General features: G+C 45.7%; 3 protein-coding genes across 4 annotated transcripts; 2 read left to right on the forward strand and 1 right to left on the reverse strand.

The window, feature by feature from the left end:
• Positions 1-496: 496 nt before the first annotated feature.
• Positions 497-4,380, forward strand: LOC108942264 (cytosolic 5'-nucleotidase 1A). The gene is made up of 6 exons (XM_018765449.2): positions 497-938; positions 1,545-1,679; positions 2,368-2,500; positions 2,611-2,733; positions 2,827-2,990; positions 3,073-4,380. The coding sequence occupies exons 1-6, from the start codon at positions 912-914 to the stop codon at positions 3,343-3,345; spliced, it is 855 nt and encodes a 284-aa protein (XP_018620965.2). The 5' UTR covers positions 497-911; the 3' UTR covers positions 3,346-4,380.
• Positions 4,381-5,135: 755 nt separating this feature from the next.
• LOC108942262 (cathepsin D-like) lies at positions 5,136-12,446 on the forward strand. The gene is made up of 9 exons (XM_018765446.2): positions 5,136-5,387; positions 7,126-7,282; positions 8,540-8,663; positions 8,876-8,994; positions 9,082-9,281; positions 10,370-10,492; positions 11,115-11,259; positions 11,359-11,457; positions 11,893-12,446. The coding sequence occupies exons 1-9, from the start codon at positions 5,326-5,328 to the stop codon at positions 12,052-12,054; spliced, it is 1,191 nt and encodes a 396-aa protein (XP_018620962.1). The 5' UTR covers positions 5,136-5,325; the 3' UTR covers positions 12,055-12,446.
• A 458-nt stretch (positions 12,447-12,904) lies between these two features.
• On the reverse strand, positions 12,905-22,343 carry cdhr5b (cadherin-related family member 5b). Of its 2 annotated transcripts, XM_018765437.2 has the most exons (15): positions 21,670-22,343; positions 20,637-20,739; positions 19,438-19,607; positions 18,108-18,170; positions 17,496-17,585; positions 17,320-17,406; positions 16,965-17,069; positions 16,617-16,793; positions 16,439-16,529; positions 16,210-16,307; positions 15,729-15,932; positions 15,509-15,622; positions 15,128-15,194; positions 13,946-14,121; positions 12,905-13,770 (listed from the first exon to the last, which is right to left on the reverse strand). In XM_018765437.2, the coding sequence occupies exons 2-15, from the start codon at positions 20,647-20,649 to the stop codon at positions 13,237-13,239; spliced, it is 1,989 nt and encodes a 662-aa protein (XP_018620953.1). In that variant the 5' UTR covers positions 20,650-20,739; positions 21,670-22,343; the 3' UTR covers positions 12,905-13,236. The 2 variants fall into 2 exon arrangements, with proteins under 2 accessions (XP_018620953.1, XP_018620951.1); XM_018765435.2 differs by lacking the exons at positions 20,637-20,739; positions 21,670-22,343 and adding an exon at positions 19,992-20,342.
• Positions 22,344-22,372: the final 29 nt, after the last annotated feature.

Here is a 22,372-nt window from a genome sequence, read left to right on the forward strand (position 1 = left end):
CAAAAGTACCCTGCCGTGTATGACAGTACGTCGTCGTAAAGAGCTTACCGAACATTTTAAGTTGGATGGACAAAGGTGTTTAAAAAAGGTTTGTAATAATGCAAGTTCTTTACAACCCTTTAGAACCCTTATTGCCAATATAGCATACCGGAATTAGCTGTGATTCAGTGCCAGACATGAAACATAATATAACAACAGAGTGAAGGACAAGACAACAATATACAAAACAGTGACCGCTAATAAAAAACAACACAGGATTGCAGACACGAGCAGTAGAGCAAATAATATACCATACTGCAACTGACAGCACTGTGGGAACGATTGAAACGTTTTACCTATATTAAATATATTACGGTAAATCATGAAACCATTATTCCGCACTTTATGAGTATTACGGTAGCTTATTTTTTAAAACACTCCTCCAAGCCAGTAGGGGGCGGTAACCTATTTATGAGGCGTCAGTACGGCTTCGTAAACCTAAGAAGGAGAACTGGTTCTGGGGCAGTTAGTCGTAGAGTGGGAATGTGAAGTCTGGTTTATAGTTTCGGAACTGGAATTATTTCGTTATTTTCACATAAATCGTGTTTAGATTCAGTGGAGCTCCACGGAAAACGCATATACTGTGTGTTAAACCGTGATCTGTAGTCGTCGTTTTGCACTAAAGGTGTTTTTATCAACAAAATCGGGATCATGCTGCATGCAATCTGGCAATGAATCATGCAGGTGGAAATTGAATTACCTCGTTTTTATACATAAATTTACTTCTGGTCTCGCGCTTAATAAAATACTGCGGCTTGCAGACAGGTTGTTTTTTTAATCTTTATTTGTAGAAGTCCTCGCCGTGGTACTCCATTTGATTAAACCTTCTTTTCAAATAACTCGCCGTCATTGTTTTTATTTTTTTGTTTACCATGAACACCGATGATGACGTCAAGCAGGTAGGACTGAATCACTGATCTGCGCGCAGAGATCTTATGAACTGTCACAATTTGCTGTTGTTTTTATCAGTATTTTGTTTATCAGCTAATATTTTTGTCCAAACTAAGCGTAAAGAATTTGTTCCATTTATAGATGGGCCTTTTACTATGGTAATTCAGGGTACCTCGGTCAGTTACTGCAGTTGGAGTGAGGTGTGGGTCTCAAACCAACAACCTCTAGGTCACAGGTCTTCTTGGTCACTACACTAGTGCTGCCCATTGTCTTAGTTAAGTTATTCTTTTATTTGTCACTTTTCTGCAAGGTGGATTACCGTGCTAAGTTTGTACATGAAGCTACTTACAGTGGTTTACCATACAGCTGGGTAATTTTGACTGTATCAGTTTAGGGTAAGTACCTTGACCAAAAGGATTCCAATCCAGGTCCTTTAAATGCAAGGCAACTGCCCTAACCACTACGCCCCCTGTTGCCCTTTATTGTAAACCAAGTTTTAGGCTCTTTGTATTTATCATTGCGTTTCTTCACTCAATGGGGCAAAATTTGCGAGTGACTCTCTTATTTTTCTCTGTTTATGAGGGAAGTTTGTCACAGGTGTCGTGTCCTTGCAGAAGGACCCGAGTCGAGCAGTGGTGATCGCCATCTCCCACGACGCTGTTTTTGACCTGAAAGAAGAGCAGGAGCCCAAAGCTCCTGCCGCAGCCAGCGGAGTGTTGAATCCGGGCCCAGGCTTTCCATTTGTCAAGGTCAGCGCCACAGCACACCGCGTGCCATCAAGGCTATAGCCTGAGTCATGCGCTCTGGTTAATTCTTGGATCAGCTAAACAGAGAGGACGTTATGTTAGAGCGGCATGCTGGTAGCGCCACAGCCTCGCAGATCCTGTTCTTTGGATTTGATTGAATCTGACTCGGTTTTTGTCGAGTTTGCGTGTTCTTCTCAGGCAGGTTTCCTCCGGGTGCTTTGGTTTCCTCCCACAGCCCAAAGAGCTGTTTTCCAAGTGAATTGGTGATTCTAAATTCCCCACAGTGTGCGAATGAGTGTGTGTGATTGCTGTGTGATGGACTGGCGTCCCATCTAGGGTGTACCCTCACCTTCACCTTGAGCTCCTGGGAGACTCTGGAGCACCGTGACCCTGCATCAGTCAGGTGGTTATCGATAATGGATGGAAGAGTTATTGTTTGTGGGGGGGTGCGGTGGCGCAGTGGGTTGGACCACAGTCCTGCTCTCCGGTGGGTCTGGGGTTCGAGTCCCGCTTGGGGTGCCTTGCGGCGGACTGGCGTCCCGTCCTGGGTGTGTCCCCTTCCCCCTCCGGCCTTACGCCCTGTGTTACTGGGTAGGCTCCGGTTCCCCGTGACCCCGTATGGGACAAGCGGTTCTGAAAATGTGTGTGTGTGTGTGAGAGTTATTGTTTGTGTATCTGCCTGCACCTACAGGCAGTTCAGCGGGTAAATGAGAAGCTGGTGGAGAAGAATCCCAATGAAACGCTTCTGTTCGATGTGATTCTCTTATCCAGTAAGGACCGCCCAAAAAGCCAGTCTGAAGTAGCGAACAGCATAAAGCACTACGGTAAGCTGTGCATGCTTCTTGAGGAAGCCTTGCGCTGAGCCAGGAGATATCTGTGAAACGCTGTTGCTATGATTGGTGTCTGATGGTCTCCTCCTATTGCTCTCACTCAGGTCTCGAGATCACCAGGCTTTGCTTTTGCAACAATGAGAATTTCACCAGTGTCTTGAGGTCAAACAAGGTCAAACTCTTCCTGTCAACAAACACAGATTATATCACCAAGGCCCAGGATACAGGTGCTTTTATCGAATGATGCCGATGCTCACGTGTTACAAAGGCTCATGGTGTATTTCTGTTTCAGTGTGTTTTACTGATGTGTCGCCACGCAGGGGTGCCAGCTGCGCTGCTGTACGGTCAAAGAGGCACCGCGACTCTGGATCAGCTGAGAGTGCTGTTCATAGGGGACAGTCTGGGCTTTTCCGAGGACACGACGGACAGGCCGAAAGACGAGGACACCGGTGAGGACCAACTGCAGAGCGTCCAGCTCACCCAGGTGGGTCACGCCCCTTTGAAGGTGGTTGGTTCAGGTTTCCGCACATTCCTGACCGGGACCTCCAATGCTTTCCGTGTTTTAGAGTTCCTTGGAGGACCTTGTGGCGCTCATCGGAGAGATGAGGAGGAAATTCGGACGGGAAAACAGTCCACTGTGCGCCTGCTTGATGACGGTGTGCAGTCCCAGGAACGTCTGCGTCCGAGCTCTGAAGCGCCTCCGCGCCTGGGGCCTGGAGGTGGATGAGGCCTTCTGCCTGGCCGGAGCTCCTCAGAGCCGCCTCCTGGCCCACATACAGCCTCACATCCTCTATGACCACGGACTGCAATACACGCTGGATGTTCCGGCGCTTTCCTGATCACGCAGCGAACAACCGGGGTCACAATTCCTCATGATTTCATCGCTGACCGTCCACATTGGTCATCAGTGTTTATTTTCCCAGCTTCTGCACATTTATAAAAAGTGGTGTCAAAGCATGACGTTAGAATCGGGAGTGAAACCAGAGTTAAACTAAAGCGATAGTTATTGACACGTGATTTTTTTCGGGTGTTGAAATCCCACAGGTTTCACCATCGCTGGAAGACAGTAGCTGCTGACTTGTTCACGCAGAGTCATTTGACATCTCACAGCGGCCATGTTTGGTCAAAGCTCGCGCGTGACTTCCACTTAGCATTTTTTTTTTTTTTTCTTATGTGACTAATGCTGAAAATCTGACTTGTTTCTAAAATGACCCCAAGAAAGGAAACACACGGTCGTAATTTGCTCAGATGTCACCACAAGTTGCATTGCAGCTTCAGGACGCGTGTTTTCCATTTGTGTCTACTATGTTTGCGTTTTGCTGGCATGACAAGAGTGACGAGGTGGTGTAAATGTCACCTTGCTGAGGTGGTTTTGCTGCACAGCGCTTTGTTTCAGAAAGGTGCCAGAAACAGTTTCTGCTGCAAAGCTCAGCAGTTTGTTACGAGTTGTTAGTGTGTCACCGGGTGCAGGGTGATGTTTCATATCTATGCAGGGGAACAAGTTACACTAACAACACATTAACACACAGAGTGAGGTTTCTTTTTTTTTTTTTTTTTTTAAAGAAATGAATACAAATACTGGATCTTCTTCCCATATTTGCAGGGGTTTTCTTTGGGTGCACTGGTTTCCTCCCACACTGAACGGGTTACTCTAGATTGTGCATGGTGTGTGTGGTTGCACTGTGAAGTGGGAAAAACAAACACAGTATGACTACACATGATTTTGTATAACTTCAGTATACAAAGGAATGTCAGCCGCAGGCTTTGTGCTTCGTTTATAAATACAGTATAAGGGAAATATTGTTACATATTTTGGCATTTTGTGTTAAGATTTGCCATATATGAAAAGCTGAGAATAAACTGTGATTGTCTCAGACAATCTGTACCTAAGATGCTTAAAGATTTCCTGATTACGACTTCATGCTCATGTTGCCTAATATCCTGTGATCTTGAATGTGCTGAGCAGAGCGAAAAACACCAGTGACACTGTGGCGTACAGATACCGTGCTTCAAGGTGGCTGTCATTTACACACATTTGATGTCTGTCTATATCAAGTGCAGGGGAGGCCCGGAGCTTGCTGGTTCAAATCCCTGTACACAGGGCTGCTGTAGTGCCCTTGACCAAAGAACTTATACTGAAGGCTTACAGTAAACATTACCCTTCTATATAAATGGGTAAATAAACAATTATGAGCAAGATGTTAGCTGGTAGCCTACTGGTTACTGCAGCTGCCTTTGAACCCAAAGGTTGTAGGTTTGAATCCCCCCTTGAGCAATGTACTTACCTAAATGGTGTCAGTAAAATTGCCCACCTGTATAAATGGGTAAATAATTGTTAAGTATTTCGCGGGGGGTGTGGTGGCGCAGTAGGTTAGACCGGGTCCTGCTCTCTAGTGGGTCTGGGGTTCGAGTCCCGCTGGGGTGTCTTGCAACGGACTGGCGTCCCGTTCTGGGTGTATCCCCTCCTCCTACGTCCTCTGTTTCCGGGTAGGTTCTGGTTCCCCGCGACCCCGTATGGGACAAGCGGTTCCGAAAATGTGTGTGTATGAATTCCATGCGGACAGCAGCGCGCCGCCGCACCATGTGACCCCAAGTCACGTGACCCCACCTGCGCCCGTTAGTTGGTCACGTGAGTGGTGCGCGCTCCCCGGTCAGCTGACGAGCGTCCCGAAGCCTTTATTATTGTAGTCGTCCGGCTGCTGCTGGGTCATTGTGCGACTTGCAGGACGCGGAACGAAGAGAAGTAGGGTCCAGGGTTCCTAGCCGACGGTAACACCGCGTTAGCAGTACTACAGTAATAGCACGTTAACCGGGCGAAAATGCGCCTCGCGTGCCTGTTCTCCCTCGTCGTACTCGCGTGCGCCGTCGACGCGCTCGTCAGGTGAGCTTTTTTCCACCGTGCAACGCAGACATCTTGTTGAGACACGACTTATTCACACTGACTAGTAGTTGTTACCTGCTGTCTGCCTATAGTTTTTCACCATCATGTATTTGCGGATCATATTTGTCCGGCCGATTCGTTCATTCACCGCACTAACAGGACTCTGCATTTTTTTGTAACGGCAACGTGTGTTGTGTTTAAAAAAAAAAAAAAAAAACCTCTGTTCTCGGATAATTTCATCAATGATTAAACATTATTTAAGACATTTTTGAGTTGTAATGGATCTTATTTTTATGTACACTATGTATGTAGTATACGCAGTTTTTTCGCTGTTGCCACTCAATTTTGTGTTGGGTGTTTTTTTATAAGCTTTACGTCTGTATAATATAGAATATACGCGCACTTATTTTGTGCGCAGGTCACGTGCTGCGCGTACGGTTATTGTGAAAATGCACTGCTTTGTATAAACCAGAACGGCTGCGTACAGTATATTTTCGTATGTCGCTCGGAGTCACAGGTCCCCACTACCTGTGCTGGTTCTGAAGCTCTTTTGTGCTTCTTGTTGGAAATGAGGTGACTCACACAGTATTTACGGTCGCCACCCCAGCGGAGATGTTTACCTACTGCCTCCTATCTCATGTCTTTGTATGTGACCATTGCTCACAAATACCATTTGCCTTTTGTACAGCTTCCATGTTTCCCAAGGGCCGAGGCTGAAGCAAAACCCAACGAAAATAAAATATCGTACTTAAGATGAGGTTTTACTGCAGACATGTGCTCCATCCTGAGACCCAGCCAGTTATTTTTTTCCCCATTCGAGAGGACATGTATGTTTTTGACTGTCTATGCTACAGTGCTCACATGTTGGTTTACACTGAGTTCTCTCTGTTCTTTGCATTTAAATAGATCAACATCTAGCTGATCCTGTTTCCTCAGATCCACTTGCACAATGTTAAGCACCTTGCTTAAGGATTGAACCTGCAGTCTTGGGGTCCAAAGACAGCAGCTCTAACCACTACACTACTAGCTGTCCTGTTTGGTGATGGGGCTTGGATAACTGCCTGGAAATGTATCCAAAATCTTTTTTTGCAGGGTCTCAGGAGGATGTGAAAACCACTCTAATTAGTCTGCTTCAATGAGCTAAAATACCAAGCGCATAAGAGCATTGAAATATTTTCATAATTTTGTTGCTGTTAATCTGATTGGCTTCATTCATGCAGCTCTAAATCCTCCTTAATAAATCTTTGCAACTGAAAAAGTTCCTTCTCTCTCTGTTGCCATTCAGTCCTGTACACGGTGGGAAAAGGCACACAAATCTTTTGACCCAGTAGCCTAATTCCCCAAATAATTTTGGTAAATGTCTGCCAATTATTGAAATAAATATGGTGAGAAATTACATAATGAGCACTTTCCGTCTTTTGCTCAGAATAGATTAACACTCATGATAAAATTTCTATGCTTCAGTTCTGCTAATCTGAATGTGAAACGAAAGTTCAAATGCTTCTCATTTGAGTTGGGCACTATTAAGACCGTGACCAGTTTTGCACTTCCCCAGGAAGTGGCTAACCACACAAATGTTGCACATTGCCTGTAATTTGGCTTTCGTGAAAACCGCACGCTTGGTGAGGGGGTGTCATTGCTTTTTGCAGTCGGCAGAAAGGGGCCCAGAGGTTTGCGCTTGCTGACTGCCGCGTTATTCAGGTTTTGCTTAATGAACAAATGCCTCTGTTTTACCCAGAATCCCCCTCCAGAAGTTCCGCTCCATACGGCACACACTGTCCGATTCGGGTAGGAGCATCGAGGAGCTCATGGCTGGGGAGGGGGCCCTGAAGTACAACCTGGGTTTCCCATCTAGCAAAGCTCCAACTCCAGAGACTCTGAAGAACTACCTGGATGTGAGTACCTTGCTTCCCATGTTGCCCTAGGATGCCAAGGAGGCTGTCCAAAACAAACAAAATGGGTGTAGCCAGGGTGTGCTGCTCATTATTATTATTATTAACTGATATATTTTACATGTTTCTCCAAACAACTTAAAATGTTAGGTTTGGTGATAAAGCAGCTTAGTTACTTACCCATTTATACATCTGGGTAAATTTTACTCTGTCAACTCCTGGTGAGTATCTCCATCGAGGTTGTGACAGCAGGAGGGGATTCAAACCCAGGTCCAGTAAGCATTATGTCAGCGTTCCCCCCCCCGTAAGCCAGTCAGCTGGTTGTGCCTAAGGTGCACACGCAACGCCAGCAGCCACCAGGCGAATATCCCCTCTTGCCCTGGTTTCTCGGGCATAAAGAATCCCTGCGAGCAACGAGTTCCTTGTTTGTGCAAACAAACCCCAGAAGCACAATTCCTCATGTGACTGATGACTCCCGAAGCAGCTGATTGGTAAGCTCCTTTGCGCAAAGCGCCTGATGCGGGTAGAGCAGCATCCTGCCTCGTCCTCCTACAGGGCGATTTGAGCACTTCAGTTTCTCCTTGGTTCCCTTTTGGGAGATTTTGCTGTGTCATCTTTTTGCAAAAGTGTTTTGTATCCGTTTCCTTGGGGTTGTGTAATGGTCACACGATGAAGTGAAGTGAGAAAGGCCTTTGGCGCTGCTGCCAGACATCCCTCTTCTATAGAATCCCCAAGGAGGTTTACAATGTTAAATCTGTACACAAAGTTCCCTACACTGATTGTACCCATTTGTTTATTCCAGTGGTTATTTTTTACTGTATCAGTTTGACCAAAGGTACTGCAGCAGGAGGTGGGATTCAGACCTAGGTCTGGGTGATTGCAAGACAACAGTTCTGAGCACTGCACCACTAGGTGTTAATGCTGTAAATCGTACTTAGAGGGGGTTTTGGATTTAATCTTGACTAGTTACCATTTTAGGCTAATGGGTCAGTTTGGTGTGACCCCAAAATGTTTACATACATGGCTGCAAAACCTGTTTTGTTGTTTGGCTCCTCTGTGGCACCTGCATTCCAAGCCACAATCTGCATTTGTGAAAAGGAGCTATGCTTCATGTTACACCCACCCCCCTTAGGTGTTGACATTATAGCACCTCCTAGTGTTGGGGTGTATGTGTGATCTGTAATGAAAAGGATGTTGCCCCCATTCAGTGCTGGGATTATGTACTACAGGCTGACATGTTTCTTGGGTGTGTGTCTGTAGGCTCAATACTACGGACAGATTGGCCTGGGAACTCCGCTCCAGCCCTTCAACGTGGTATTTGACACCGGCTCTTCGAACCTGTGGGTGCCCTCGGTGCACTGTTCCCTCACAGACATCGCCTGCTGTAAGTCTCACTTGGGCTCACTGATTGTCGCCTAGTAACGCCATGTGACACAAGGTCAGTTCGAGGGTGTAGCTGCCTCTGAGCATTGCTCAGCTGGAGGAACGAAAGCATTGGTCAGTCACTAAATGTTTGCAAACTGCAGAGTTCATATTTCATGTTGCAAACAGCTTAGTTCATGCTGCCATATGTATTTATTTTATTTTTTCTTGCAGTGCTTCATCGCAAGTATAATTCAGCCAAGTCAAGTACGTATGTGAAGAACGGGACTGCCTTCGCCATTCAGTACGGCACGGGTAGCCTGTCTGGGTACCTCAGCCAGGACACATGCACAGTAAGCTTCTTGTGTTCTGGACAGCGCCTCCAAGTGGCAGGTCTTGGTGTTGCACATAGCTCAACCTGCCCTTTCCCTTCCTGTCAGATTGGAGATATTGCTGTGACAAAGCAGCTGTTTGGAGAGGCCATCAAGCAGCCCGGCGTGGCCTTCATTGCCGCCAAATTCGACGGCATCCTGGGAATGGCCTACCCCCGCATCGCCGTGGATGGGGTGCCGCCCGTTTTCGACAACATCATGAGCCAGAAAAAGGTGGAAAAAAAAGTCTTCTCATTTTACCTGAACAGGTGAGAAGGCACAAAGGCTGCTGAAGCACTCAGGGGTACATTCTCACTCTGTCTGGTATAATCCATATTTTTCATCATGTGATTTTTATACAATGCTATGAATAAATAGAGGAACACGGTTTAGATAATGCAAACATTTTCAGAGTGCCATTTGGGAATGATTTGGTCCCGTTCCAAAAAATTCAGTCATACCACACAGTTGTGCATTTTGCGTTTAATTTGAATGTGCTGCACTTTAATTTAGTGAGTCACTTTTGGCCAAAGTGAAATGAGTCTAAAGAAGTTCTTGAGGTCCAAGTGTAGGCTGTAAAAGAAAAACTTCATGCTGGAACTTGGATGTTATAAAGGGCTTTGAAAGAAATGAAAGCCCGAAGTGTCAGAAGCTGCATTTTCTTTTTATTTTCATGCTAAACCATCTTCTAATTTAATTCTGGGAGGTTATAGGTTTTTGTTGGTGATAATTACTCTTGTATTTGTGCTGTGCTGCTAACCCCATTTTCCCCCAATGAAGCTCATCACAGACTGTTTCATAGGAATTTAACAATTGCATCAGAGCCCACTGAACACTTACATTTATTCATTTAGCTGACACTTTTCTCCAAAGCAACTTACAATGTTAAGGTTGCAATTATTTGCTACAGCTGGGGATTAAACCTATCCCCTTTAGTTCAAAGGGGATACTCCACACACTCCACCAAATTTTATTACAATTATTTACCTATTTATACAGGTGGGTAATTTTACTTGGGCAATTTGGGGTTGGGTAATGCAGCCAGAAGTGGGGATCGAACCTGCAGTCTTTGGATCTAAGGACAGCAGCTCTAGTTACTATGCTACCAGCTCCCTCCCACCATACTATTTAGCATTAATGGAAAAGCTGTTTTGTTAGGTGACACTTTTAAGTGATTTACTGGAGCTGAATTTTACGGTAAATACCTTGCTCAAGGGTACTACAGCTCAAGGTGGGAATCAAACTTGTGACCTTCAGATCCAAAGGCAGGAGCTCTAACCACTACGCTACCACTGATCCCTGTCTGAGGCATAATGTCTGTAACTGTAGGACTAAGAAGGGAACTTTTTTGTGACAGAAACCCAAACACACAACCTGGAGGGGAGCTGCTGCTGGGAGGTACAGACCCCAAGTACTACACCGGAGACTTCCATTACATGAACATCACCAGGCAGGCCTACTGGCAGATCCATGTGGATGGGTAAGTCAAGGGCTCCTGCTGCAGCTTCCACCTCTTCAAAAAGTGTATTGCAGATGGCTTCTGTTCGTTGCACGATTTGCTGCCGAATGTGGGCTTTCTGTTCACGTTTCCACTTAAAAAGGGTAGAAAAAATGTTGTATTGATTTCCTCAAACTAGAGGAATGTGAACCCTCTTGGTGACGTGCACATTAACAGTGGGGGATTGTAAGGAAAAGGATCTTTTATTAATGGTGCTGGGCTTGGTGGGACCCTTGATTGCTAAGCGTTATGAGGGAATGAACGCACCAGTTCCCGGATGGGTTAGAAATGTCCTCCAGATGTTATTGAGCTCTTGGCTGACATTTCAAATCGCAAAAGGCCAAGTAGCAGTCCAGTGCTAGACGTCCAGAGTAAAGGAGTTCCTATCAGAGCCTGTGAGGTTCACTGATCTAATTTAATAGGCGACTCATTCTGGGAGGATTTGGATGTTAACACAGAAATTTGAATTTAATCAATGTGAGTCTATAGAGACTCACCTTCAATGATTTGAAAGACAGGTGTGTGTCTGTGTGTGAGCGCAGTGGCCCTATACTGCTGTGGTTGAGATACTGCCTCCTGATCACTGTCAGCCCTGTCCCCACAGGTTGAGTGTAGGGAGCCAGCTGAGTCTGTGCAAGGGAGGTTGTGAGGCCATCGTGGACACGGGCACCTCCCTCATCACTGGACCAGCTGCTGAGGTCAGGGCCCTGCAGAAGGCCATCGGAGCACTCCCCCTCATCCAGGGACAGGTAGGGTGCTGACCTCGTAGGGACAGTCCTGCCCGTCATCAAGGGATCTATCCGCAGCTAGGTGATGTAACAGCTCTCCTTTTCCTGCATGTGTTGTAGTACATGGTGGAGTGCAACAAGGTACCCACTCTGCCCCCCGTGTCCTTCACTCTGGGTGGCAAGACTTTCACTCTGACAGGGGAGCAGTATATTCTCAAGGTGAGTAGATGCTGATGGTGTAATTGAGAGTGGATCTAGCCATCTGCTCTTGCATGTTTGTCGTGTAGAGGGCAGTTTACCTTGCCCCTGAGGTAACTGCTCATTTGTTTAGCTGTTGCTTTCCTATACAGCAAATTCAAGCACTTGTGCACCAAGCTACTCGGTGATTTAGCCATTTGGGTACATTGATTATCAATGCAAGAGAAGTACCTTGCTCAAGGCTTAGGTAGGAGCTGGGATTTGAACCCATGTCCTTCTAGTGCAGAACAGCAGGTTTAACCATTATGCTATGTGCTGGTGGTTTTCATAAAAGATATGGTACTTGGGGTGTCTTGTGCTTTTCAGTACTTAGTTTCCCATCAGCCATTGGGTACCTGTGCCCCCTTTTTTTTTTTTTTAAAAAAAAATTTGAATTTTTACACTCTCCCCATGCAGGAGCAACAGGGCGGAACAACTATCTGCCTGAGCGGATTCATGGGTCTGGACATCCCACCACCTGCTGGGCCCCTATGGATTCTGGGAGATGTGTTCATTGGGCAGTACTACACAGTGTTTGACCGCGAGAACAACCGCGTGGGCTTTGCCAAGTCCACATAAGCACTGTGTCAGCAATACTACGCATTGGGTCAAGGTGTTGCTACGACAACAGACAAAATACTTCTGATGCTGCACACGTGATATCCGTTGCTTCAAAAACCTGGTAGCAATACAGTTTGTGTAGAGTTTGATGCACTGGGCTTCTGTCATTTCAGTGTTTTTACTACTTGCAGGGTGATCAAAATGAATGTGAGCAAATTGAGTGAGTTCAGATGAATGAATTTTATGCAGTTTAGTAACACTAGTTTAATCTTTGTTTGCATGTGGTTTTTCAGTATCATTTATTTTAACAGATCTGTAATTGGCAAGTTTAATTTGCAACTTCAATCAAATTTACTTGCACATTTTATCTGAGCTGAGATGACTGAATGAAATAAAACACCTTCCACCAAGTTCTTCTGTCTAGAATTAATCTGTGCTACTACGGTGTTGATGCATTTTATCTGGATTTTTGATTTAACTTAATGTTTTAAAATACAGAAGTTTTTACCTGATACTTGTCCTAGTCCCCCCCCCCCATTTAGACCCTAGTTTACTTGAGTACCTAGATGAGTGGCAGTACAGCAGGTTACATAACTGCATTTTTTTGTTAAAGATTGATAAATGGACAATTTTGAAAAGACATTTCTAGTTTGTCAGACTTCACTCTGAGGTAGAAATAGTTTAAATTTATGTGGTGACTGTTCTCATTCTATACATGCAGCCAGCCAGTTCTGGCAAACATGCTGTTACCATGGAAACCTACTTTCATCTTTTCTGAATCTGGAAGTCTCTTTGCCATAAAAGAAAACAATTACCATAAGTTAAATTCAAATTTATTTTTTCTACAAAAAGGCAGTAAAATCTGCTGTCACGAAAAGTCATATGGGCAGCTACTTTAAAAGTTATTTATAAACACCTGTTAGATGTGCTATAAAAGTAGATTTGGCCCCGTTCAAGTGTATGCTATCTAAGTGTTAGTTTGGCAATGAAGCAAATATCTGAATTACTAGAGATAATGTCTAAATAAGTTTTACATACCATGAAGCCATAAGGAAGTTGAACAATAAGTATTGCCTGAAGTATCTGTCCTGAAATTCTGAGGATAAGCGGCTAAGGGTCAGCATCTAACAACTTTACAACCTGCAATAAAGCTAAAGTTGTTAATCAGCCAATGTGCAGAAAAACAAACCCTGAAAAGTCTTAAAGGTCCATCCCATCTTCTTCCTCCAGTGCCGACGCCCTGTTTTTATCTGCCTTTTTCTCATCCTTCTGCCCATCTGCGAACATCACCTTAGGCACAGTAACAGGGGAGTGCTCACCCTCAAACGAGTCGTCGTCGTCGTCATCATCCTCCTGCTCCCCATTGTCGGGGATGATCACCACCTCCTCTTTGGCACCAGGGTCGATGTCCTCCTTGAACCACACGGACTTGTAACCGTCCTCGTTCCTCCGCTCCTTGGTGAGGATGGGCTTCACCTCCTTCTCGCTGTCAGCCTTCTCGGACCCGGCCAGGCTGCCGGTGTCATGCAGGAAGGTATTGAACTGCGACTGGGAGGTCACTGGGGTCGTCTTCTCTGGGGACGATGCCTCCTTGGCTTTTGCTCCCGTCATGGTGTCCAGCCTGAGGTCAATCTCCTGCGGGACTTTGGACAGGCTACCAGTGTCACCATCGTTCTGGAAGCCGTCATTGGTGTACTCCAGGCCTTCCTTCGGGCCAGTGGATCCCCGGGCAAACTGAACACCGACAAAACGCACACACACACAAAGGACAATTCAGAGTCACCAGTTCAACTGAAACACATATCTTTAGGCTGTGGGAGGAAACCCACACATGAGGGGATAACTTATAAACTCCACACAGACTGAGTTGGACATGGGGGAGGGGGGGGGGGCACGAGTGCTGACTCACAGCGCTGCGGAAAATGGTGGCCTCTGTTAGCTTCTGCCAGTCGGCTTTGCCTTTCCTGATGCGGAAGGCGAGGAGGCCAATGACAACCAAGCAGAGCAGTACCACAGCTGCAAGGCTGGCGCCCAGGGCCGCCATGTCCTCCATGTGGTACAGTCCTGTTGGTACGGTGGATCCCTCTGCAGCAAAGGTCAAAGGTTAAGAGCAGCCTGTCGTCTCTTGACATCACACAGGGAACCACAAGGTACAGCAAACGCCACCAAAAGCAAGCTGGGTAGCTTTGAGAAGGAGGAAGATGATCTGGGAAGATGTATCACTGTAAGAGCTTCACAAAATATCGCTGTTCATTTGAGAGATGTGGTTGTGTGATCGTAGGCGTTTCAAGGATGGAAAAGCAACAGCAGAGGCAGCCATTGCAGAAAAGCCGTTCAATCAATTAAACCCCCCAAACCGCACAGTGGGATTCAGCCAAATTTCGCTCATTTTGATGTCTATCTCGTGTCACCCAGTGTCTTTATAAACAGACACAAAGGCACCGGGAGGTGGAGAATTTTGCGCTTTGGGATCATGCAGTCGCATAGTTGCCTGGAGTGGTCGAAGTGGGCTCTCCCGACGGGGTCGGGCTGCTGACTGAGGGACTACTGGAGCTGCCTGCGGGGGGCGTGTCAGTGCTGAGCTCGGCTGCAGTCGTCCCTGTGGGGGGCGTGCTTTCGGCACCCGTGCCTGTGGGGGGTGTGCTTTCGGCACCCGTGCCTGTCGTGGGCGTGCTTTCGGCACCCGTGCCTGTCGTGGGCGTGCTTTCGGCACCCGTGCCTGTCGTGGGCATGTCTGTGTTGGGCTCGGTTGTGGTCGTCCCTGAAAGAACAGCCGTGAAATAGGCTTGGTGCGGCAGACTGCGCCAGCTAGACCCCCCGCCGTCCCTGCCAAGTCCAGGAGTGCACTCAGTCCTCAGGTCTGCGGGGGGCACGAGGCCACCGGTGCAGCCGTTTAAGAGCTACCAAACTTGCTGTTGATGAACCGATTTTGTTTTCCATGCTACCACTTATACAACCAAAAAAAGGCAACATTTTGAAGGACTATGTCAAAATCAGAGGAAACCATGGAGTTATGTCATAATGTATTGTTATGATTCTTATTATGATTACTATTCCACATGCATCCATGGCAACAGGTTACCAGCCTCACCTGGCAGAACTTCCACGTATATTGCGGCAGTATCCGCCTCGCCATTGGAAGAGTCAACAGCTCGGATCTGTTGGGAAACGACGAGGCACGATAAGCAGGAAGTGGGGTCTTTTGACCTCTGACTGAAAACCACCAGTTCATCTACTGTTGTATCTGGTCTCAGTCTGTCTTCAGGATACAAATTGTATGGTATAAGGAACACACACCACAGTGTGCTTCACGGTCAGCAGACCACACTCTTCATGGTAATACGTATCACAGGGTGTGAATCACAACATTTCTTAGAGGCTGTGAAATGGTTCCAGAACCGCATTTCCACGGTGAAACAAACAGTGTTGTTTTGTAGAGTGGGGGAGGGGAGGTGATAAAGCATTCACTTACTTGGAAGTCAACTGTGCCTGGCGTCACATCTTTCTTCGAAAGCACAAACCCTTCCGCAGTCACAGCGAAGTCGTTGCTGTTCGGAATCTCGTACACCATGTCCGGATTTATGCCCTACAATCCCGGTGCACTTCCTTATCAATGATTAACTGAAAACGCGAACAAAAAGTGTATCGACACAAAGATCAGAACCGTGCGGTTCCGCTGTGCTTCCACTTACGCTGGCAAAGTCTTCATCCGTTGCCTGGACTCGCAAGGGCCTCTGGGAGTTCTTCTCCAGCACCATGCTGCCCAGCTCCGAGTCGCTGGAGATGTAGCCGTCGTAGCGCTGCTTCACAAACTTCGGAGGATGAATGCTCCTCTTCACCACGGTGAAGACCACGGTCGTGGTGGCAAACTGATTGCTGTTCACCACCTGGACTGCCTGCAATGCGGACAAGCAAAGAAAGGAGCAGTGACATGGTTCCAGCTTGAGCACCACCTACCAACTCTCCCCTAGGGTTCGACTCCCCTTCTCCCCAATACCCTTGTCCAGCTTAAACAGAATGAGAGTAAAGTATGGTTGCATTCAGAGGCCCTGTGTCCATGTCCTCACGGGAGAAGAACCAGGCAGAGGTCGTGCTGCCCTTTCAAAAGTTCAGTAAAATAAACTTTATGGAGCTTTGAATGATGTTTGTGGTCAGAAAGTGGGGTTTCTTTACCAGAACAGTCAAAATAATCGGTCCCGGTACATCTGCAGCCTTCAGCATGGTAACGTTCCCATTGTTTGGACTGATATCAAATATGCCATCTTCATTTCCTACAGAAGGGACAAATGATAGAAAGCGGCCAAAGGACCGATGTTGAGCGCATGCGTTCAGCGCTCAAACCCAGAGCGAAACATTTATCTCTATGTAGAAACAAGGAAAGGAGGAGGAGAGGAGCACTTGCCTCCAATTATACTGTAACCAATGGCTTCATTCCTTGACGTATCGCCATCAACAGCGTACACGGGGCTTGGCAGGAGTGTAAGGGGACCGCTCTGCAGAGCAAGAAGAGTCACTTTCGGTCCACACGGAAGACACACAGCAATACAACCGTTACTAATTCCAGCCCTTCAGAAACCCACCGCCTGCTCGGTCAAGTTGACCGTGCCCCTGTAGCCGGAGTTTATACAGATTTTTGCCAAGTCCACCATCATTTCGGTGCAGGGCTGGAACCATGGCGGACGGTTGTCTATGTCTACAATGTTGATGGTAATGGTTGCTGAGGAGGAGAAAACATCCAAACCGCCCTCTGGAGAATCCTAGAGAAGGGAAGAATTTCACAAGATCTCAATTCTGAAAAGAAGCCACAGACCTTCCGAGAACAAACACGTCACGATGGACTGAAGATCTGCAGAATCTCGTTCACCCAAGCAGAGGTACCGCTCTCATGCAGCCCTAGAGCACGTATTAACGTCATCCTGCATGCTCACCTGTACATGTATGACCATGGTCTCCCTCTGGATAATATCATAATCCAAGTGCTTGGCCACTAATATGTTTGGGTTGGTTGAAGACTCTAGACTGAAATAAGCATCCTGAGAAAAAAGAAATTTAAGTTCACCACAGATTTCCCCAAAAATGTCACCTACTGAAACCTAAACATTCATTTTTTTCCCCACTCTGGAGGACATTTTTAAGCCCATCTCCCAAACTGTTACATTCTAAGCTTTTGAAGGCACCACACGTTTGAGGGTGGGGCTCGGACAGTTTGGACAGGTAGAATACGGTCCAAAAATCTTTTCTTGCCACACTGCTCTCAGTAGCACGTCACAGGGGGTAACTTACCATTTCCGGCTCCAGGTGGTAGTAAAGAGTGCTACTGTCAAGGTCTTCGGCTTCAATCCTGGCGACACTCGTTCCTTTGGGTGTCAGCTGTGCAGAGAGAGAAGTGGACGAATGCATCCATGAAGAGAGTGCTGATTGACAACACACCATATGCGAACTCAAGTGCAGAAGCTCACCTCGTTGACGCTGATGGTGAAGTGGCTCTTTTCAAACACGGGCGGGTTGTCGTTCACATTTTCAACAATGACGATAACCCTCATCGTTTCCTTCAAGAGACGCCAGCGCTTCATCGAAAGGCTCACTCAAGGCAAGTTCTCGTGAAACATCCGAATATTCATTATACAGTTTTGGCCACGACTACTCTTTCACATAACATTACACTTGGGATGTGGTAAAAGCTATTACAGGGGACAGATGTTGTGAAACATTACATAGCTGTCAAAAAAACTGTATGCTGTAAATAAACAATAATTTGGAAGAAAAATTTCCAATTCCACAGCTTCATCAACCCAAAACAGGTGATGAAACTCATGACTGAATTCTCATTCCAGATGTTTTTACCAAACGCTTTAATACACAGGATTATCGGCGAACTTCATCTGCCAGATGACCACAAAATGTACAGGAGGATATTTTTCCTTACAGTAGGTTATGTTTGGCTCCAAACTGTTCCATTCACTCAGAACTGACAGCTCATCTGTCGCTCACAAATATCAACAGTTATTTGGGTCTTGTGCTATATTAAACATTTAATGCAAAGCAATGAAAATGGCAAGATAAGTACTTACAACAGAAGAAGATTTTTCACAAGCAATAATAACTATTAAAACTGATCCGGATGGTGGCAAATCCTGAAAACCAAAAGGACCAAACCACATTTACAAAGATTTGTACATTTTAAATGTGTAGCACAGATTAGGGTTCTTATGTTCAACTTATGATGTGCAGGATTGTTACATTTGGATCATTAAGTATGCAAGGCTACATGGGAAGCTGCTGCCTTGAGATCCCAAGGCTGCAGGTTGAAATTCCACCTTAAGCAAGCTACTTACCCCAAATTACACCAATAAAAAGTACTCAGCTATATAAATAGGCGAATAGCTGTAAGTACCTTAATATTCTAAGCTGCTTTAGAGAAAAGTGTGAGATAAATGTACATCTTCAGTCAATGATCCAGCAAACTTCATGAACATCAGCATTCTTTCCTTAGCCATTCATATGTAATATTCAATAACTGCAGCTGTAAATAATGTGCATTTACATCATTAAAAAAAACACAGCAAGGTGGATTACACTTTCTTAATGAAAAGTGTGATAAAATAGACTGATGTCAAAATGTCTTCTTTGATTAATAATCAATGACACTGACAGATCTGCTTTTGCATAGGACAGACTGTGAATGGGCTGCATGGCCTAATGGATAAGGCGTCTGACTTTAGATCAGAAGATTGAGGGTTTGAGTCCCTGCGTGGTCACTGAAGTCTTTACACATTTGTTTACAAGTATAAAGATGCAATTGTTAAAGATATTTAATGACCACGGACAGTGGGTGAGGTAGTGGTTAAAGCTGCTGCCTTTATACCTAAAGGGTGGAGGATTGAATCTCAGCTGTCGAACCCTTAAGCAAAGTACTTACCCTAAAATGGTTCCAGTAAAAATACCCTACTATATACATGGGTAACTAATTGTAGGGAACTGAACACTGTAAGTCACAGATTCCATATCAGTGTTATGAACAACAAGCTGCTTTTCCTTTTGCTCCATCCATATAAGCACCTGCGTAATGCATATCTCCACCTGGTTTACTCACCATCTGGATGATCTCCAAACTAAAACAAAGACATTTCTTGGATCCATTTATGCCTTTCCTCACTATGAGCTTACCATCACCATGGGCAACAGTGGTGTCATGTGAAACTGCCACGAACTTTGGAATCATCTGCAACATGAACCTCATCCTCTCGCAGCTCACTGTTTATTAGGACACATTTCAAATTTTGCCTAAACAACATCAGGACACGCAGCATCTCCAACCCTCTAGCCGAGGCTCCCTCGCCCCTCAAGGGCTGAATGGATGAATGTAAACTAATAGATGGAATGATGAATAAGTCAATATACCTCATAATCTAGAACTTTTGTGGTCACTAGATTTTGACCTTTCATTTCGAAAGCATCCATCGGGTTTGTGGTTACGGTAAGTGTCACTCCATCCAGAATGTTGAACGTGGTAACGATGGAGCCAATAGTGTTGTTCTCTTGCACCGTGACGTCTGTTTCAGGAGGACAAACTGGAGACGGAAGAGAAGTTGCCATGAGAGCGGCACAGGACCCATGAAAGGAACAGGAGATATGTTCTCATTATAAGAGATCTCAAAATTCTGAAAACCTTCAGTCAAGGCTAACAGAAAGCATTTATCATAAATATGCATTAGATATTTTGTAGAAGAGACATTCCGAGACACCTCCACGTAATAAATCCTAAATACTGGCATACAAATCCAAGGCTCATCAGATTGTTGGAAATACATATAAAATACAACATTGAAGAATAATACCATTATATATAATCCACTCAACGCTCCGTATGGCTGTCCAGCACTAGACATATAGAAACAACCGAAAATCCAGACACAATCTCATTTCAAATGAGATGTTAATTTGCAGATACTTACGCATTTGAGCTTCAGCATGTTGATACACAGAAAAAACAATCAACACGCTGAGGAGAGCGTAGACAGCAACGCCGCTGCGCTTGAGCTCCATAGTCTACACCCAGCTGTGGGCGCACACAGATGAAATGGGGGAGAGCGGGAGCCCGTGGTACAGAGTGGTACTTGTCCACATAAAGCCCCGACTGTTGGCTGATGAGCGGCTCTTGACTCCAGGCCCAGCCTTTGTGGCCTCAGCTTATCGGTTTTATGGTTCGAGAAGGTGGCTCCTTGTGGACTTTCACCCCCAATAAACATACGTATAGCCATCATTTTATAAATTGCCAAAACAGGCAGTTGTGATGGGCTTACTGGAATTCCTGTTATTTCATTAGTCATCCATACCAGACTGACCTTCCAACAGGGTAAATCTGAGTGCTAGTGTTGCACCTGTGACCAGAATATAACTGGTTCTTAGGGTAACTCAGATGTTCCGGAAGTGGACAGATAGCAAGGTTTCAACTGAGTGGCTGACTGTTTCTGGGGGTGCGCGCGCACACACCCCCCGAGTGCTTACTCCTGTAGTCCCTCCAGGTAGGTACATCCAGTTCTCCCATGACTCCCACCCTGACCTACAGGTCCCTGCATGGCTTTAGCGTACAGCCTTACCTCTCTCGTCCATCTTAACCGTCCACCGTGAGACCTCCGTTCCACTTCTTGCAGCATCCTCTCTGTGCCACCCCTCATGGCTTGTCTTGCACTAAATTCTCTGCTGTGAGAAAGATGTTCCTGTCAACATCAGCACCAAACTCAGTGCCCTGATGTTCAGTGACCTCTTGAAAACCTACCTCACATCTCCAGGATGTTACACCTTGCTGAAGGGTATCTCACAATACATCCCAAACTGCCCTTTATAAAAACTCAGGCCTATAAAACTATGAACAACTACAAAACTGTAAATTACGAAAAATCACCTAGGGAGCAGGAGCATAGCTGTTATAGCTGCTCTACTTGGACTCAAAGGACCTGTTTGGAACATACTCTTGAGCAAAGTACTTACTTTGAAATTGTTCCGTGAAAATTACCCTGCTGTTTAAATGGGTAAATCAGTGCAAGTCTATTTGGAGGAAATTATTAGCTAAGAAATGTAGTGCAAATGTTCGTACCTGTCTAATTGTTCTTTTATTAATAATGTGGAATTTCAAGTGTTAAAATGTCCCTTGTTTTGTTCGCATTTAATACACTGACCTTCTCTGAATAAAAGTTTTTTACTCCATATAAAATGAAGTAATCCAAGTCATCGAAGATGATACCATGGGACTTCTATGCTGTACTCCTCAACACATTAAAGTGCTGGAATGACCTTGATATTGTGAGTCACCTTGAACATAGATGCCAGATAAATGAAGAGCAACAAATTTTAGACAAAGATGAGAATTTTGCACGTGTCCATGCTGTACGATGACTCAGACCAACAATGACATCATAGCCATCGTCGAGCCTGTGTTGTTGAGCCTTGCGGCAGAGCGTGGCCCTTGGCGCCTCCCGTGCAGCAGGTCCACCAGATGCAGGACGCTGGCGCCGAAGCGGCCGAGCACAAGGGCCATCTCAGTGTCCGAGTCTCTCAGCTGCTCCACTGAGCCCAAGGCGAGCCACTCCAAACAAAACGTGCCACTTCGCAGAGACAAAGAAGGGCTCTCACCCTCAGGGCAGGAGGGGGCAGGGCGCCTGAGAGGACTCTCCAGGACCCATCTGACGTCTGCACCATGGTAACGCAGCTTCACGGAGCCCCTGAGGAACCAGGCCAAATGATGTCAGCATCTTCTCGTCTGTCCCCCAAGAGAAGGTCCTCTGGCAGAAGCTGCAGAGCTCATTTCACTGCACAAAAGAGAAAGAGGGGAAGAAAAAAAAAAAAAGAAAAAGATTTGTGTCACCAACCTCGTGATTTAATTCACTGACCACAGCAGCAACCTTACCGTCATCCTTTTCCGACCTTTATAACCCTTGTCAACCTGTCCGTCCGTCTAGCACTCAGATTTACAACCTGACACTGCATCGCTTTTCTCTTCTTCCAAATCTTACAACACTGCATAAACTCAGGAAAAAAAAAGTTAGATTGATAATGTGGTTGTGTCAATGACCGCTACTTGGGTTCTGCATTTCTGCCTGTTACATTACCATATTATATTACAGTCAAGAATAGAGATACTATAGTAGATCTAGAGAGTCACTTTTGTGCTTGTCAAAGAAACACATTTTTTAAAAAAAAAGCATAATGCATTAATCTGACGCTTCTCTCCAAAGCAACTTACCACATGACTACCTACAAGTATTCACTGACTGAGCCAGGTGGGTAATTTAGGATAAGTACCTTTCTCAAGGGTACATTACTACAACTGGAGGTG

Source organism: Scleropages formosus, chromosome 5, assembly GCF_900964775.1.
Source record: "Scleropages formosus chromosome 5, fSclFor1.1, whole genome shotgun sequence".
NCBI classification, from domain to species: Eukaryota; Metazoa; Chordata; class Actinopteri; order Osteoglossiformes; family Osteoglossidae; genus Scleropages; species Scleropages formosus.

Bases quoted from the DNA above. Each gene is read 5' to 3' on its own strand.
- LOC108942262 (XM_018765446.2), top strand. From the start codon at position 5,326: ATGCGCCTCGCGTGCCTGTTCTCCCTCGTCGTACTCGCGTGCGCCGTC. The intron at 11,260-11,358 runs GTAGGGTGCTGA...CATGTGTTGTAG, and splicing joins TCCCCCTCATCCAGGGACAG to TACATGGTGGAGTGCAACAA. The intron at 11,458-11,892 runs GTGAGTAGATGC...CTCCCCATGCAG, and splicing joins GGGAGCAGTATATTCTCAAG to GAGCAACAGGGCGGAACAAC.
- cdhr5b (XM_018765435.2), bottom strand. From the start codon at position 20,082: ATGGAGCTCAAGCGCAGCGGCGTTGCTGTCTACGCTCTCCTCAGCGTG. The intron at 18,171-19,437 runs GTATATTGACTT...TTTGGTTTTCAG, and splicing joins CAAAAGTTCTAGATTATGAG to GATTTGCCACCATCCGGATC. The intron at 14,122-15,127 runs GTGAGGCTGGTA...CCTTTGCTGCAG, and splicing joins ATACGTGGAAGTTCTGCCAG to AGGGATCCACCGTACCAACA.
- LOC108942264 (XM_018765449.2), top strand. From the start codon at position 912: ATGAACACCGATGATGACGTCAAGCAG. The intron at 939-1,544 runs GTAGGACTGAAT...GTGTCCTTGCAG, and splicing joins CCGATGATGACGTCAAGCAG to AAGGACCCGAGTCGAGCAGT. The intron at 2,501-2,610 runs GTAAGCTGTGCA...GCTCTCACTCAG, and splicing joins GAACAGCATAAAGCACTACG to GTCTCGAGATCACCAGGCTT.